The 19,245-nt window shown below is 39.6% G+C and overlaps 2 protein-coding genes across 2 annotated transcripts in view; one reads left to right on the top strand and one right to left on the bottom strand.

Moving 5' to 3' along the window:
• Positions 1–8,180, bottom strand: part of LOC137258423 (transmembrane protein 64-like) — a 47,412-nt gene extending 39,232 nt beyond the window's left edge. Inside the window, exon 1 of the mRNA XM_067796100.1 lies at positions 7,881–8,180. The gene's annotated coding sequence lies outside the window, so the exon portion shown is untranslated. The remainder of the gene's footprint in view (positions 1–7,880) is intronic.
• A 5,605-nt stretch (positions 8,181–13,785) lies between these two features.
• Positions 13,786–15,285, top strand: LOC137258738 (cytochrome P450 1A2-like). Its single transcript, XM_067796429.1, has one exon. The coding sequence runs from the start codon at positions 13,786–13,788 to the stop codon at positions 15,283–15,285; it is 1,500 nt and encodes a 499-aa protein (XP_067652530.1).
• The last annotated feature ends 3,960 nt before the right edge of the window (positions 15,286–19,245 follow it).

Raw genomic sequence — 19,245 nt, 5'->3', positions numbered from 1 at the left:
AGTAACATGCACGCATTTCCTCAGTATTTACTCCCAAAAGCTTCTAGTCTTCGGGTTACAATTATTAACTTCAAATTTAACAATTTCCAGCTGTGTTCATACCTTCTGAGAAAACTGATGTTTGAATCTGGTGGATAAAGACAATGTCATTTGAAACAGCCAACTGCTGTTTTACATTTTGACCATTGCTGATCGTTAAATATCTTGCAGTGACTGATCAACGTTTTCTTGTTGATACTATCCGTTGAGAGGCTACTGATTTTATTGGCGTGTAAAGTTATATGAAATCAAATCCATGCCATAAAGCATGCATTCCTTTGTCTGGGAGGTTTGTAAACTTGGTTAATGGATTGTAGATGTCTCATATGCTTGTTCCCGATTTCAATTATTATGACTGAAACGAACAAAAAACATAGTCCTTAAATGAACAAGAGTTAACACCTCAAGTTTACAACAAAAACACCTGCAACAACCATGCAACTTTTCCCAAGAAAGCTGATGAGACGTCACATAAATACATCAAAACAAGTTCATGCAAGTTTAAAATCTCAGGCTTGGCAAGGAATTAAAACACTTCAATCGAAGAATATAGTCATATCTCAGCCAAACAATATCTCCTACTGAAAGAGTTAAAGAAACTCATCAGATAGGCAACTGAATGTTTATGGCAACCCTTGAAAACAAATTACAAAAGTTGAAAGGAAGAAAACCTCTGTCAATTTTTCTTCCTTGTACTACAGTTGAAGGTTCGGGGTGAGGGGGAAATGACTATTGTGACCATTAAGTGCAATATTTTCTTTCTTCTTCAATTGTCAGATTTAAAGTCATTTCCAAAATGAATGTATAGTTTATATGAAAAGAATAAATGTTGAAGTAGTTTCAGTCTCTTGGAGACATTGAAACCCAAATCAAGTCTGTTTAAGAGATAAAAGGGACAGTGAACAAATCTGTAACTTCCTGTATTTTGCACTCTGCATTTATCAATGAAATGCAATTTACTAAGCTATCAATAGTCAGACAAACTATTGACGCATGGATGTTTTTTTGGCTTCTAACATCAATAAATTGCTGTCACTCTAATGCATAGTTACAGACCTGTTGAAGGTATATACAATTTGCAAAATAATCTTGAAATATTTCTGACACATTGAATTTGAAATGTTTCACTGGTTTAAATGTATGATGGTTTATATTTCCTGAAATATAATTTATTGAAGGTACTAAGAAGTTAACTGAAACTGAAAAGTCAGAGCCAAATATTACGATGGGCTCAACTCTGACTACATGACATATAAGACTGCATGAAATATCAAATCTTTCTCGAGCACATTTTTTTCAAGTGACGAGGATGGCAGGACCTCTTAAAAAATTTTTGATTGAAAAAAATGATGAGGGAGGAACACATTTTAATGTTTTTTTGCCTCAGGAACACATCTTGGGAAGTTTAGCACGTGTTAATGAGTTGTAGATTCAGTCACACTCATTCACTCATTCTTATAGTGGACAACTGGATGATTGGGATGTGGCCAAGTCAAAATTATTATTTTTTAAATGACAATGAAACATAGCTACATGCACAAATAAAAGTGACACGCTAATGCCTGAGAAACATCACTTTTTTCATCGAGTCTAACTGAAAACCAGTAACCTTGGTCAAAAATGGGTATACGTTTTTTCTAAATGGGTTAGGGTTATATGTTAATCTTTTCTGAATGACTTCTGAATGAGAAAATTCATATTCTTTCCAACAACCCAGAAATTCAATTAAACAATGTAACATATCCTATATTTGGGATTACACTTTCTTATTAAAGTACAAATTCTAGTACTTTTTTTAGTTAATTCCCATGAGGGATTCAAACACACACTCTCAGAATCAGGCAACTAGTCACCAGCACGCAAAGTCAGCCGCCTAGCCTGCTCAGCCACCATGACTTCGACAAAAAATGAAAGTCGGACAACTGGTAGTCTAGACAGTGAGCTTTGTACACGTCTCTGATAAGTGTTAATTGGCATGGCTCCACAAACCAAAAGCTATGATGACACAATGCCATTTAGAAAGTTGTCAAATGTAACATATGCTATATTTGGAATTGTACTTTCTTAGCAAAGTACTAATTCTAGTACTTTCTTTGAGGTGAGTCCAATGCGGAATTCAAACCCAGACTCTCAGAGTCAGGCACCTAATCGCCTATGGCACATGATGATGGAACAAACGTGTAACACACATGATGTTTGTCTGTTGGAATATCCAGCCATATGTCACCAGGTCTGTAAATAATCAAGTCCGGACCAGACAATCCAGTGATCAAAAGCATGAGGATCAATCTACACAACTGGAATACAATAACATATGTGAACCAAGTGAGACAACCTGACTACCCGATCTTGCTATGACAAGCATGGGGCTACTGAACCAATTCTAACACAGATCTTCATCGGGGGCAAAAAGATTGGCTACTGAAGACCAATTCTAACCAAGATCTTCTCTTGAGGGACAAGCATTGGCTACTCTAAAGATCAATTCTAATCCAGATCTTCACTGGGGAGACAAGCATGGGCTACTGAAGACCAATTCTAACCTAGATCTTCACAGGGGAGACAAGCATGGGCTACTGAAGACCAATTCTAACCTAGATCTTCACAGGGGAGACAAGCATGGGCTACTGAAGACCAATTCTAACCCAGATCTTCACAGGGGAGACAAGCATGGGCTACTGAAGACCAATTCTAACCTAGATCTTCACAGGGGAGACAAGCATGGGCTACTGAAGACCAATTCTAACCTAGATCTTCACAGGGGAGACAAGCATGGGCTACTGAAGACCAATTCTAACCCAGATCTTCACAGGGGAGACAAGCATGGGCTACTGAAGACCAATTCTAACCCAGATCTTCACAGGGGAGACAAGCATGGGCTACTGAAGACCAATTCTAACCCAGATCTTCACAGGGGAGACAAGCATGGGCTACTGAAGACCAATTCTAACCTAGATCTTCACAGGGGAGACAAGCATGGGCTACTGAAGACCAATTCTAACCCAGATCTTCACAGGGGAGACAAGCATGGGCTACTGAAGACCAATTCTAACCCAGATCTTCAGGGAGACAAGCATGGGCTACTGAAGACCAATTCTAACCCAGATCTTCAGGGAGACAAGCATGGGTTACTGAAGACCAATTCTAACCCAGATCTTCACAGGGGAGACAAGCATGGGCTACTGAAGACCAATTCTAACCCAGATCTTCAGGGAGACAAAGAAGGGTTGCTGATCTTCAAGGATCAGCTTTTGACAAAAAAGCACACTTTACCTGTTATCAATTGCATAAAATGAAAAGGGGAAACCCAAGTTTCAGAATGCTGTTATCAAAACCATAACAATTAATTTGGAGGCTTAGTATACAGAAAATAGAATCTGCATTACATCATTCATTCTTAAACACTTTAGTTTCCAATGTGTCATATGTCTTTATTGTCCAGGATCAAAATAACTTTTTATTTTGAACATGTCACAGGCATAAAATATCTGCTGAAAAAGGACAATAAACAGGCTTCTGATTCTAATGAATATACCGAAGACTCATTTCAACTTTTGTAGCTCATTAGAAACAGCTCCAAGAGGGGCCATATCAGAGTATGTACAGATTAAAAATATGCACCATACAGTATGAAATAATTTTGACAACGCAGCACAGCAATGGTGTACGGTCGTAGAATCATTTACGGATGTGTTTATTTGAAAAAGTATTCTGTTTTTTTTTACTGACCTGTTTACACATGCGTAGCAATGTTGAGGTGCACATATGAAATGAAATACAAGATTACAGATACTTCATTAAGTTCCATTCAGTACTCCAAATGTTCTTTAAAGGTTTAAGTACTCCTATATTGAAAAAATATGGAGTACGTACTCCCGATGTTGAAAAATTATAGGAAGCTCCGTGGGTGTGTATGTATAAACAGAGCTTAACTTGCATGTCATGGTATTATTAATATTAAAATTCCACAGATGAAATACTTTTCTACCAATTGCCCTGACAGCACTACGAAAATATGAAAATAATGCACACTATGATTTATTTAATTTAAAATTTGATAGAATGGGCCAATTGAAACTATTAAAAAGCTAATGTTGCACCCCATAAAACCAGTTTTAAGCACTGTTAATCTCACAGCTTAACATGGGCATAGCTGTTGTGAATGCCAGAGCACACAACAGGAAATCAAATATAGGATGATGACATAGCAGGCTAGCTTATGGGTCTGGGACAAATGAAATTATTTTTGCAGTCTTGACAGTGTTCAGGAAATCCAACTGTCAAATTAACATGAGTACATATTTACTGACTTATCAAATGATAAACTGAAATGACAATTAGTGCTACATTTTAACTTTACTTGGACCATCAAAAAGAATGGACACACTCAATCTTACATAGACAAAGAAAAAAATTATCTTTTTCAAGACAAGACACGATTTTATTGCCCACATAGTGGAAATTTTCATTGCACAGTTCAAGGTCTCAGTCACATTATAATAAACATGAAAAACATCTGTACACAGCAACAGGATATTTGACCAAATTCCCTTGGTAGATAAAATGGTCTGAGTGAAACAGAAAGTAATTCAATCTTTCTGGGGCAGCAGTTTAGTGATATTCTGGCAGATAAACCAGCTGTTAGTATGGTTAGCACGGTTAGTGACTGAGATGGGTGACAGTGTTACTGATACCAAAGACAACAGGTTTTGTATGAATCTATCCAATTGCATGTATATCTGTTATCAAGAGGTCGATATATGTTGGGGGAGATCTATCAAATCATTAACCGTATTGACAGAGTGGTCGAGCAGAACACAATCTGACCTTCACTATAGATTTAGTAAACTGACATATGGATTTGTACCAATGAATATTTATATCAGTAAATGAAAACATATTATCCTGGGCCTAGATTTTCGAAGCTCTCTTAGTGCTAAGATAGTCATAACTTAGAAAGTAAGAGAGTTTCAAAAATCTAGGCCCAGGACTACAGATGTGAAGTAGTGGCTAATATTTGTCACAGCTAAATATGAAACATGTCATGTAACTGGCATCTCCATACCAGCCTTTGTAAAACATGATTTTGCAAACACTGTCCAATATGGCAGATATGCACTTCTGCATTCATGTGAGTGTAGTTTTGAAAAAATCCCAGCTGATTCTTATAAGGATCATCGGCAAAGTTTCACAACTGTCATTAGTAATTTCATGAAAAAAATGATATTAGTGATCCTCAGTTTGCTATTTTTTAAATTCAGAACTCCCCGTAACGATGCAATATTCACATTTCAAAACACACAGCAAATAACTTTGTGAGATTTCATACTGCGTCAAAAATGGCAATTTACGATGAAGCCTGTTTCGAAAGGTAATGCTAAGTACTTTACCACTGTCTGAGATAATAGTGAATGGTATCAAGAAACGGGATTTCCAGCTGAATTAAAAACTGTGAAGCATGCTTGTGTACGTGGATATATTTAGAACCTTATTGGACTTCAAAGTGAGGGTTGAATAGGAAGGATATATATGTCCCTCTTGCACCCAAGAGGCTACACTACGTTCAGCATACCATATATGGTGGCTGTCTGTATATGGTCTGCACCAGCCAACCCAGGGATTGACATCATGAGCACAAATCTTAGTCTGAATGAGTTATACAATTAGAACAATTCAGAATCTCGAAAATTTCCTTTCAGCAAATAATATACAAATAACAATGTCGTTGAGTTTGGGCAAAAATCAAAGGATTGATTATTAAAAACAACCTAAATTATCAACATTTCACCTTGAGTATTTTAAGCTATAATTGACACCCATTTCTCATGGGACTAAAAATGTATTTTAACATAAGTAGCTGATCCTCATATGTGTGTAGTCATGCATGCAGCATGTGGAGGGAGAGGGAGATTGAGAGGGAGAGGGAGAGGGAGAGGGAGAGGGAGAGGGAGAGGGAGAGGGAGAGAGAGAGAGAGAGAGAGAGAGAGAGAGAGAGAGAGAGAGAGAGAGAGAGAGAGAGAGAGACTAGTTCCGGGTTCCATTCCCCACATGGGTACAATGTGTGAATGCCATTTCTGGTGTCAGTCTCCCACTGTGATACTGGTTGTATATTGCTTTCATAAACAAACAGATTTCATTGTTTTAAATGTGAATCAATTCAGGAAAATTGAAAACAACAAGTATGGACTTAAATACCTTTAACATTTGAAAAGAAGCCTTTTAAAACTTGCAATATTCCACTTATCGATTTACATCATCAAATATTAATAGCGTAAGTTTAGAGTGATACCCGCGTCAAATATATCTTCTAATGTGTTTTTCATATAAAGCTTCAAAAAAGGAAGTACTTTAAAACATCAGCTAGACAATTGGGCTGGTGAAGAATTTTTCAGGCAGCCCGACATGAAAGTTGCCAGCCTCAGGCAGGTGGGCAGGACGTTATCTCTATCACTTACTGTTGATGAGAATATAAACCATGCAAGATGGAAACGGAATGAACCATCTAAGTGAGTGAGTGAGTGAGTTAAGTTTTACACCGCTTTTACTAGTTTAGCAATATTCCAGCAACATCACGGCGGGGGACACCAGAAAATGGGCTTCACACATTGTACCCATGTGGGGAATTGAATCCGGGTCTTCGGCGTGACGAGCGAACGCTTTAACCACTAGGCTAACCCACTGCCCCGAACCATCTAAGGAATGTGAGCTATATGGATTATAAACTGTATGTGCCATATGAACCTTATGCATCAAAAAAAAAAAGAGGAGACCTGAACCAAGTGAGCCATATGATGTATAAGCAACATATAAATTATGGGAACTGTATGATCCATGGCCATTTACACCACCTGAGGCATGTGAACTGAGTCAGACATATATTAAACTGCATGAAGTATACAAACAATATGAACAATATGAGCCATATAAACTTAATGTGAGTATATAAACAATATAAAGTCTGTGAATGAATAATAGACTATATGATCCATTTGAACTATACAGACAATATGAACAATATGAGCCATATAAACTTAATGTGAGTATATAAACAATATAAAGTCTGTGAATGAATAATAGACTATATGATCCATTTGAACTATACAGACAATATGAACAATATGAGCCATATAAACTTAATGTGAGTATATAAACAATATAAAGTCTGTGAATGAATAATAGACTATATGATCCATTTGAACTATACAGACAATATGAACAATGTGAGCCATATAAACTTAATGTGAGTATATAAACAATATAAAGTCTGTGAATGAATAATAGACTATATGATCCATTTGAACTATACAGACAATATGAACTGTATGAATGATGTGAACTATATCAACTATAAAACCCATTTCCTACACAGCAAACAAAACCTCTAGCCTAGGACATTAGGACTAAATATCTTAATCCCTGGATACTGTAAGCACACGATAAGCTCATTAAGAAACTTAAACAGGATCTTGTTCTGTTGGTTCTCTAGCTGACTCACATATTCAAAACATAGCAAGACATGTTATTTCAATAACAACAAAAACAACCATTGCAGTAGTAGACAGTAATAGAAAAAAAAGTCTGCTATCTTGAAGTGTGTTGATGGGTCCTTACAATACCCCCTGAAATGTTGGATATCCCCGAGGTTTCTTATAACCTGAAGACCACTGCATACTCTAGGCAAGCTGGGTATGACCAGTTTCTAACACTGCTGTCAGCTGATTGTAAGATGCATCACCACATACTGGCAGCCTCAGGCCATAATGAATTACATTGGCTAATAGAATTTAATAATTTTCTGAAAACATTTTCGATAAATTCCACTGTAATTTCAGTAAACTTACCTGCTAGGACTTGTCTCAGTTGAATATACCTGGTAACGCTAGCAACAGTAGTTTCACATGCGTGTTTAGACAACGCTCACACAACCCTGAGTGTCCGAGGCTAATTTGTCCGACGTAAACCGTGGTGTTACGCGCGCACTTGGCCACTTGTCTGATTAGGTCTGATAGGTGATTGCCTTTTGTCATGAGATCATTTCAACATTTACATGCTAGTCCATCTATACCGACACCCGGGTCTGTTGCCTAGTGAAGCGAATCACACCGTTATCTACACGTGTCTATTACAATCGCTGTTATCAGACAAACGACGAGAGAAGCAGGACCAGGCAACATGTTGTAGGTTGATACACTGCTCAACTTCGCCGGTTTAGTCAATTGTTTACACCTTTGGTTTACATCAGGGAAGCAGTGCACAAAGCTTTATTTAGCTCACGCCAGCTGGATGCATTACTAACATGTCCACACAATTGATTAGGTAGGTAATTCAAAAGGTTCCTTCAGTAACTGCAATGCCTGTGAATAAATACGCTTTTTTCCCGTGACCTGTCAACGTTGTACCAAGGGAAGTCACTCTAATGTTTGAGTCGTGTTCTAAAAAGTTTGACCAGAGATCTAACAAATTGAGTTCAAACCTAGTAGTTGTTATCTATATTTTGGTTCTTCATTTGATTATATTTTTTTAAAATCCATCATGTAATTTGTGGTCAGTACAAATCTGTAAATTCGCTGAAACCAAAATGAATAACTGATCAAAAAGACATATCCACAAGCCAAAAAAGAAATGTGGTGGCACCTTTGTGCACTTAATTACTTACCTGTACTTCTTCCTGTTTGGCATCCGACGTTGATTTTAATTATTTCAGAAACGATGAATGTTTGAAGAGATATCCAAAGTCAAAGAAAATCCGACAATATCCTACCATTGCACCCCCATCCCCAAAGCGTCATCTCACCTTTAAATGATTGATACATCGACTGTGGCATGGCATATCGCCCATGGACAGGCGTAGATATCTGTAGCTAGATAACCACTTGACCTACGTTCTGCTAAGTGTCCGTATGCATACAGCCAGTGTCGAAATAACCACTTTCCAGTTAGCCCGTGTCTAGAAAAATCCACACGGATCAGTAATCTCCACTGTCACTGGCCCGACTGGCTACTGAAGTTTCATGGAGTTATTTTGTAAACATGTCACTTTCACCGACTTGTGTTATAATACACTTTTATATCATGCAAGAGTATGGTTTGATGTAAATGGTAGTAGCTTATAAATGATGAAACCAGTGTCAACGTTCAAGTTTCGGGTTCGTGAATGTTATTTGCCATTAACTTTTAGGTCTGGGTAAACCCGACTGGCTCGTAAAATTTGGAAACAATTTCGCACACTGCATAGAAGAAAGCGCAACGCTATATCAGCCATGCCGGTGCATTTTTTTTCCTATTTTGTTCCCTTAATTATTCATTTATTGAGTTATTTCATTCTCTTCCCACAGTGGTTACTTGTCATAACTTCCTACGTAACCTCTGTTCTAATACGACCCTTTCATCATGCGAGTGTTCAAGACTCGTGATTGGAGGCAATCGGATTTAGTAGTGCAATCAGCGACCTTGTTTCAAAAGTGATCGTTCGCAAGATCTCGGTAATTTCCGGATGCATCATGAAAACTAGAACCTCTTTCCGAGCGCGATACTCATTTTTTTTGTTCTAGACAGAACTCAGTCATGTCATATTTGTTTCTCCACATTGCTTGCATTTATCAAGTTGAATCTAGGTCGATGTAACACGTGTTCTGATTGGACAGAAAAAAGGGAGATACATCTGCAGCCATTTTTTGCCCCTAGGGGATTTTATGAGAACCGCGAATTATGGCCGTATTAGAACAGAGGTTCGTTGGAAGATATGACAAGTAACCTCTGTGGGAAGAGAATGGAGTTATTTGTGCAATACACTTTTTCTATAATTAGGACACGTAATAAAGAAATTCTTCTTTTTTAAAAATACGAATTAATTGCTATGCACATCCTTGTTCACACAAGTCAGATAACGCTATAAATAATAATCAAGTGCATGTTTGTCGTCATTTTGTAACATAATAACAATAATAAGGATATTGGTAATGTGCAGAATGCAAGAGTCAACCAGAGTGATGTCCCTTGAATGTAGCGTGGTGGAATAAACATGGCTGCTGTTATGACGTGAATTGTTGTTCTGTCATTGACTAAGGTCAGTCACAGTGGATACACGACAGGTAATGTGCAGAATTCTACACCACGGAGGAACATGCTCAAAGCGTTACAATCTGATTATTATTACTCCGGATAAGCCAATGGTTAATGGTCACATGACGTCTCACCGGGTACCCATTGTCTGATGAACAGAGGCAATGTTCAACAAACTCATTTCTTAAGGTGATACCACATATATCACACGTGCTTCGTTGTGGGGCAGGACTGAAGTCCTGGAAACTCTCAGGGGTCAAGCAGTGGGCCATCCGAGCACTGTCCACGCCCATCGTTGTTCAACCCGATTGTGACATGAGCTCTATGTTTGTTTTATGGCGGTGAACATCTCGTCATTATGGGTGGCATTGGATGTGAATCTAGATGGATCGTCACGTGAACAAATGTAACTATACAATTGCAAGGATATTAATGATTCACATTTTCTTAGAGCAGGAAATATGACACATTGTGTGCAGTGCGTCGTGCAGTGCTGCTCATCCTCCACTTTAACAAATTGCTGTGTGTTTTAATTCTACTGGTAGTGCACTACATTGGTGAGGATAAAGAGATTAGGTATGGTTTTGTGCCGTTTTAACATCATCCCAGCAATTTCAAGGCGGGGGATAGACATGGGCTCAAACTGATACTTCGGAGTAGTGACTGAACGCTTTAACCACAAGGCTACCCCACTGGATGAATCATAAGAGATTTACAATACTGGAGATATATGCGTAACAAGTAATCATAATTACTGAAATAGTTATTGTGCCTTGTGCATGAGAACAACACAAATATATGGATATTTTACAGAACCTTCAATCACTTTTAGTTTTCTCCATACACGAATGTTTGAGCGAGGGAACCAAGTTTGCCATGTCAGTGCGTGCGTGCGTGCGTGCGTGCGTGCGTGCGTGCGTGCGTGCGTGCGTGCGTGTTTGTGTGACGGCACTCAAGACTGAAAACATATTTCGCAAGTATAGCATTATATGCTTGTGCTCTAGTTCATATGTGGCCAAATAAACTCCTGGTTCTTCTCGTTCTAAAATCTGTATATTAAAAATAAAATTGCCATAAAATGAAAATTTTATCTAATGTGCCTACGAGAAGTACCACAGCATGGTATCAGTTGTGCAAACTGCATATGCAAAAATATATTAAACTACGCAATTCATGCAATGATGCGACTGTCCCCCGTTGATTGTTTCCTGTGCACCATACCTTTTACTTTGAAAGTGTGCAAAACACTGGTTTCGAGTAGCGTGTTACCTGTGGAATTACACTACCTTAGTGAACCAGATATCAGGATTTTAAATGAGTTTGGTTTTACGCCGCTTTTAGCAGTATTCCAGCAATATCACGTCGGGGCACTCCAGAAATGGGCTTCACACTCAGGACCCATGTGGGGAATCGAACCCGGGTCTTCGGCGTAAAGAGCGAACGCTTTAACCTCTGCGCTATCCGACAGCCCGGACTGAACTGGTATGATACTCTCAGTTTATGGATAGTTACGTTACATGAGCTAACATTTACCGACGTGGTCGCTGACCTACTTCCCCTGACCAGGTACTGCTCGGGTACAATACAAGGGCAGGTAACTCTAATAATCTAGTTTGACTGGGATTTGTTTGCTTTCGTAACTGCCTGTGTCGTTCCGTAGTGGGTCACGGAAAGGACGAGTTGTTACGCATGATTTGTTTGAAGTTGAAAAATGACAATATCAGCAAATGTTATTAGATAACTTCTAAGTATTCTGTACTAGTGAATCAGATGTTTTCGAACAGACCCTAATATACTCTTAAACAAGGAATCTCGTCTGTGTGGAAGAGCTAAGGGCATTTGAATTCTATATCGTTTGTTTTGATTTATTTCAGCCAAAAGTCAACGCATCACATTCAATATCCCACTACCAACCTACGGCAGGAGTTCCACCCGTAACCCCCACCCCAATCAAAAGCCAAAATTACAAACTGACATGCATACCTCACCCTAAATACACATTCAGTAAACTAGCACAGATATGAAAAACACATCAATGAACTTGTTTCAGCGCAGGAATATCAAACCGAGGAAGGTGGCAATATTCTATGTAAACAGATGGGGGTTACGGGGCGGAACTTTTTCCCAACCTACCTCCCAGGCAGCACAACCACCCAACAAATAGTCACCCCCTCTCGAAAGAAGAAAGAGCGAGAGAGATTATTTCCCAAAATGTATGCAGTCCCTGACTGATTGACAGGGATATAGTCAATTCAACAAAGCGGGCGTAAAATCCACAACTATCGCACGCTCGTCGCAGCTTCCAGACTGACAACTTGTTCCTGGTTTGTGTGAAAGACTACCGTCGAACCACTGGTCTTCATTCCGTGGGATATCATTGGGATTACAAGTAAGTATGGCAGTGTAAGGATATCATTGGGATTACAAGTAAGTATGGCAGTGTAAGGATATCATTGGGATTACAAGTAAGTATGGCAGTGTAAGGATATCATTGGGATTACAAGTAAGTATGGCAGTGTAAGGATATCATTGGGATTACAAGTAAGTATGGCAGTGTAAGGATATCATTGGGATTACAAGTAAGTATGGCAGTGTAAGGATATCATTGGGATTACAAGTAAGTATGGCAGTGTAAGGATATCATTGGGATTACAAGTAAGTATGGCAGTGTAAGGATATCATTGGGATTACAAGTAAGTATGGCAGTATAAGGATATCATTGGGATTACAAGTAAGTATGGCAGTATAAGGATATCATTGGGATTACAAGTAAGTATGGCAGTATAAGGATATCATCACGTGTGATGTCTCGTGCGACAGTCCTTGAAGCCGTGTCCACGATGTCTGAAATATTTAGGTTAAGTGGAATGGTGAGTGTGTTTTGGTTGACTGGGCGGAGTGGGTCTCGTGGGTACTGTACACGATCTTGGTGGGTAGAGCTTTTGAAATCTGAAATGGAGATGGTGTTATCTTTTCAAGTATATCGCTATCATTATACATCACTAAACCACGTAAGTAAATAGGTTCTAAGATAATGTAGGTCAGGTTGACTATATAATGGCGTCGTGTATGTAAATCCTAAGGTATGACCGTATGGTTTGTGTTCTTTCACGAGCGAATTATCTGTAGTTTTTTTTCCAAGATTATGTTTGTTTTTAATGCAACGATCAGCAATTGTACAGCCATGCCAGAGCGTACTTGGTTGACCCTGACAACGTGAATGACGTTGATGATGATGATGACGATAATAAAAATATTAAAGATAAACACATTCATAATACTGATTATTCATTGTTCGCACTCAAATATTTCAGCTAAATGGCGGTAGTTTGGAAATATTCGAGTTCGGAAAAGTTAATCCAGTGACCGATATAATGAAGATATATCTACCTTCTACCCAAATCATCGTGCCTGATCGCCCGAATTCGTCTTACGACAAGCAGTGTTTGCTGAAGAACAGTTCTTAGATCAGAAACAACGATGTTAATAATGTCAACAGTACTGCACCATCGTCGTTGTCGTCATTGTCATCATCACAATCATCATCATCGTAATCATCATCATCATCGTTGTTGTCTTATTGTTGCTCGTTATGAATATCATGAATATAATTAACCTTTGTATGTTTCTATTCCAGAATTCGTGAAGTTACTTGGAGGAAATTCCACAGTGACTGTTTACGAGATGGACGAGATTACAAACACGGCAACATTTTACTTAATACCAATACTACTCGCTGCTGTGCTGGTCTATTTCCTTTCAAAGAGGAGTAACTTGCCCGGTCCTTTTGGTTTGCCCATACTTGGACACTTGCCCTTTTTAGGCAAAAACCCTCATTTGACCTTCTCGAAATGGAGACGTCAGTATGGCGATGTCTACCAAATCCGAATGGGTAGCTGGCCGTCCATTGTAGTAAACGGGGTGGATTTGATAAAACAGTCCTTGACACAAGCAGACGACTTTTCAGGTCGACCAGGGCTCTTTTCAGGAAGAAATATTACCGGCGGGAAAAATATCACTTTTGGGCGATTTGATAACAGCTGGATTAAACACAGAAAGATTGCGAGTGGAGTTTTATATAGCTTCGCTAACGCACGAAAGAACCCAGTTGAGGAAATAATTAAACAAGAAGTAGGTACAGTTGTTGCAATGTTCAAATCAAAGGGAGACAACTGCTTTGACCCAGAGGAGATCTTACTGTTTGCTGCTGCAAGCGTTATATATCAGGTCTGCTACGGAAAATCAGATCATGTTGAATATGACGAGGAGTTTAAATCGTTAATAACATCATCAACAGATTTTAATGACTTTGCCAACGCAGGGAATCCGGTGGACATGATGCCATGGCTTCGTGTGTTTTTTTCCTCGAAAGTAAATAAATTTCTAAATATAATCGAAAGAGTGGAACGAGTCAGAAAACAGAAAGTAGCTGAACATAAAACGACCTTTGACCCGAACAATCTCCGTGATGTAGCTGACGGACTCATTGCAGCTGTGCAAAGCATACCGGAAGTGGAGATGGATGAGTTAGGAATCACCGAGGAACAAGTCTTGTCCACACTGGACAATCTCTTTGGAGCCGGTTTTGACACAATTGCTAGTACACTCCACTGGTCACTGTTACTCTTAGCCTCGTTTCCAGATGTTCAAGAGAAATTGTATCAAGAAATATATGACGTCACCGGAAATACCCGCTCGCCATGTTTGTCCGACAAGAGTACGATGCCGTATACGGAAGCCACGTGCTCAGAAATAATGCGGTTTTCTTGCATTTTCCCACTTGCTTTGCCTCACTGCACAACCAGAACTACCCGAATTGGAACTTACACTATACCAGAGGAAACATTAGTCTTCTTCAATTTCCATTCCTTGACTCATGACAAAGACACTTGGGGTGATCCAGACGCTTTTCGGCCAAGCAGATTTTTGGGTGATGACGGTCAAATTGATAAGAATATGCTGAGCCGGCTGATTCCGTTTTCGGCTGGACGTCGCCGATGTGTAGCCGAGTTCTTGGCAAGGATGGAGTTCTTCTTACTCCTAACTGGCATCGTGCAAACGTGTCAGATCAAACTGCCTACCGAGAGTGTGCCTGATTTGGAACCCGTGTTTCAATTGTCTCTCAAACCCAAACCATTCCAAATCGTGGTGAGAGAACGCGATCTTGGGTGTAAAAAGGAATAAAGAAAAAAATGTCAGTCCTTCAATGTTTTATTGAAGCTTTCAAACAACTCCGCATTTCCTTGTCAAGACGATTTTACGATGACGGTTGATTAAAATAACCAGAGACAAGTTCTCCGTTGCAAACATAACTTTATTACAACCAAAAACCAAACCTGGACACAAAAGTAGTTGAAGCATACATCCTTGTAAATTTGCTGATGTAAATTCAGTGACAATTGTCACTGTAATTGTATATTCAACGGGTAAATGACAGCGAACTTTCATATAAGAACTATGTATCTGTTAAATGCTTCCACTGAACGGTTCTGACTTCTTCATCCCAATCAGAACATGGACAGTCTTCATCTTAAACTGGATATCCTCATCCACAACTTCTCTTTGTCACCCTTGTTTTGTTACATTTTTATTTCATTAATCGGTGTAAGCATATTGTACTCAGTTGTCACTGATCGATAAAGGCACAGGCATCCATAAGTGCCGTTACATCATACTAAAGCAATAAAGACGTCGAAATCCAACACCGTCCTGTCTGATATTACAGTTTCACTGAAGACACTAAGCTATCGAAAGTCGTCGATATTTTACAGAGAGCGTTCAGTGGCAAATCGTTTATTCAACGTTTATATATTTGTAGTGATCCGGTTTAAAACTATCTCCAGAAACCCGTGCTTGTCGTAATAGGCGATAACAGGATCAGGTGGTCAGGCCACCTGATTGACACAAGTCATCTCAGGTGCGTTGATCGATGTTCATGATGTTCATCACAGGATTGCCTTGATCAGATTCGATTATTCAGAAGCCGTCACCATATAGATGGAGTGAGTGCGTTTAGTTTCACGCCGCACTCAGCAATTTTCCAGCTATATGGTGACGGTCTGTAAATAACCGAGACCCGGTGTAGAATAGGTCTTCAGCAACCCATGCGTGCCATAAAAGGCGACTGTGCTTGTCATAAGAGGCAACTAACGAGATCTGGCTGGCTGACTTGCTTGACACATGTCATCGTATCCCATTTGAATAGATCAATGCCCACGTTGTTGATCACTGGGTTGTCTGGCCCAGATTTGATTGTCTATAGACTTTCGTCGTATAGCTGGAGTATTGCTGAGTGCGGCGTTAAACAACAACAAACACACGAGAAACGTTTAACCGACGTGAAGTGAAGGTAACGACAACAACAGACACTGCAACATACATGAAATGCACATTGCAATGTACAACGCAATAAATACATGTCAACAGCAATGAATTCGTGGCCAGTGTACTGTTATACCTGCCAGAAATAGACATCCGTTAGCCACATGTGTTACTGTAAATATATATGCCGTGATCACGAGCTGGGAATCAGTTCAAGATGTGAGTAACGCATGCCTCACACCCCTCACCCCACACATTCAGTGTAGTCGTACCCCCGTAACCCTACCTGACACTAGAAACAACCCCCACGTGTGGAGACAGGTGAAAATAACATGGGTGGGGGGAAAGGCAAGCGTGCGCGTTGTTTCCAATTCATGCTCCAATCTTCTGAGGTTAATATGGGTCAATAGGAATCTTCACTTACTACTTGTCGTAATTTCGTAAGCTACTTCTTAATGGCAAGGGTCCACATGCACAAAGCGATCTTAGCGTTACGATCGTTTTAAGTCTTTGTTTGAGTATAAGAGACAAGAGTATGTCGTTAAGATTGGTTTGTGCAGATGGATCATGAGCTGAGTTGTACAATGAGATCTTAACGCTCAAGTAACTCCGATATCTTAACTTTGACTTAAAAAGGGCTTCACACAGTTTATCCATGTGGGGAATCAAACTCAGATCTTCAGCGTGACGAGTGAATGCTTTAACCACTAGGCTACCCCCCAGCAAATTACAGACATACCATCACGCAAAGTAGGTGCTTGACTTGTGGTTGATGGTATGAACAGCGACTGGTTATCTAGGAAACGTAACTCGATGCGATGTCGTTTTGGAAAAGGAAATCTGCAATGTGTGACATCCTGCATAATTCACTAAGTGAGTTAAAATCTCTTATTCAACAAGAATTTCTGGGAATGTTGGGCTTTTAAAATCTGTGCAAGTGTTTAGCCAAAGCTAACTTTATAACGAGATGTCGACGAAGACAGTATGTACACATTTTACAGACAGTTTTCATGATGTCAATCAAATAATTTATATAAACTGACCTGCAAATGAAAATATACCAAGAGTTACCATTTCTAAAATTTTGCAGAAAAATTATAGACTGAAACATGTTGCCTCGAAGTAGCAATTTGATGCATGCAGTGAAATTCACGTGGACGATGTGAATAAAACGTGGAAGTGGTCGTTTGTGTAAACCGGACCCCTTTCCGGGTTTCACATGCAGTGGGGTAAAAAAAGTTACAGGTTACACCACAGATATGCCACAACTTTCAGCAGTTGAACGCGAGAGAGCCGCAGGTATGCTCCAGATATAGTCAATGTTGAAAGAATCTCCGGGCTGTCTGTAGACTGGTACAACGTTACAGACAGACAGACCAGACACAGGACTGACCAAGAGGTGAGAGACAGCAAGTTACCGGCATTTGACCGGCATTTGAGGACGGTGCACCTGAGAAACTGCATCCTGACGGTAGCGTCACCGGCGGCGGTAACGGTAACAGTAACGTCATCACCGTGTCAGTCGATACACGATTGCTAGACGTCTGTGGGCAGCAAGTATCAGAATCTACAAATTAAGACCCTTCAAAGGACAGTTGTTGCCCTTGAACTTGGGCCTGAGTTGTTCTTCATTGGTAAGCAACGTGAACGTTCTACAGTGGCTAGCACGTCCTCCAGACATGTCCACGATCGAGCTCGTGTGGGATGCACTAGACAGACGCGTGCAGATACGTCCTAGCCCATCACAGAATAGACAACAACTTGTGCAAGCTCTCCAGGACGAATGGCGTCGCATACCACGTCCGACGCTTGACGTATTCTTCTAGAAAGAGATTGTTTGCCTGTATTTATGTAAGGGATGAACATACAGGATACTAAAGAGATGCTACTGACCATTATTTGTGCGTAACTCAGTGCCTGATCATCTTCTGGTTTCCAGGGCCACCAGAAAACTTGCGCATGTCTGACGCCATATTTGTGTTTGGTATGAGAGTGATCTTACGCGTGTGACATTTAGCTCAGGTGGAGTAAAAATATTCTTAACGCCACTGTATTATGTTTGTGTATCTAGGTCCGTATATACTTTCTTTCGCCGGCCACTTTATATCCATTTTAATTTCGCAAAGAACATATTTCCACTATTTCTACACATATTCATGTACGTTTATGATTATGTAAGTAGACGAAGAAGGAAATTCTGTCGTTGCTTTTTTCATGAAATAAATATGTCTAAAGCAAATTTGGCATTTCGACAGAGGCTTGCAGACTCTCATTAAAGTGAAGAAGTCACCGCTCTCGAGAAAAATTTATCAGCACTTCTATAATGCAGACATTATGACATCTGAACTTTATTTTCCGTGCAGTTTTGAAATCGTTATGTGGACGATCACCGTTTCATTTCATGATGGTACACTTTTAGAACGCCATTCTGACACACCAAGGCGTTATGTAATCCTACAGGAACGCATTTTGTCAGTATATGTTTGACACCTCATCGGAATGATAAGCGGAAACAACCATCCATGTGTAATTTTTCCAGAGCATTCAAAACCTTTTCTACATATATATGGTCTTGTACAACCATTGCCAACAGGATGAAGTTCTTCACAGGTGTTTAGTGCGAGCACTAACTGCAGCTGCACACCTGCATGCGTCATTTTGAGTAGAGCTTTTCAACTTCAAAAATGAATTTACGCGTTAAGGATGAGGTCGATATGTCCGGGAGCATTTAGGATTTTGTCCGGTTACCGCAGCTTACTACGGTCCTCGCGTGTTTGCATTTACATCCACTGAAACACAGATGATTGCTATGTCACAAAACCG

This window comes from Haliotis asinina, chromosome 12, assembly GCF_037392515.1.
Source record: "Haliotis asinina isolate JCU_RB_2024 chromosome 12, JCU_Hal_asi_v2, whole genome shotgun sequence".
Taxonomy (NCBI): Eukaryota; Metazoa; Mollusca; class Gastropoda; order Lepetellida; family Haliotidae; genus Haliotis; species Haliotis asinina.
This window is presented reverse-complemented; position numbering and strand designations above follow the sequence as displayed.

Coding starts and splice junctions, on each gene's coding strand:
- LOC137258738 (XM_067796429.1), top strand. CDS start 13,786: ATGGACGAGATTACAAACACGGCAACATTTTACTTAATACCAATACTA.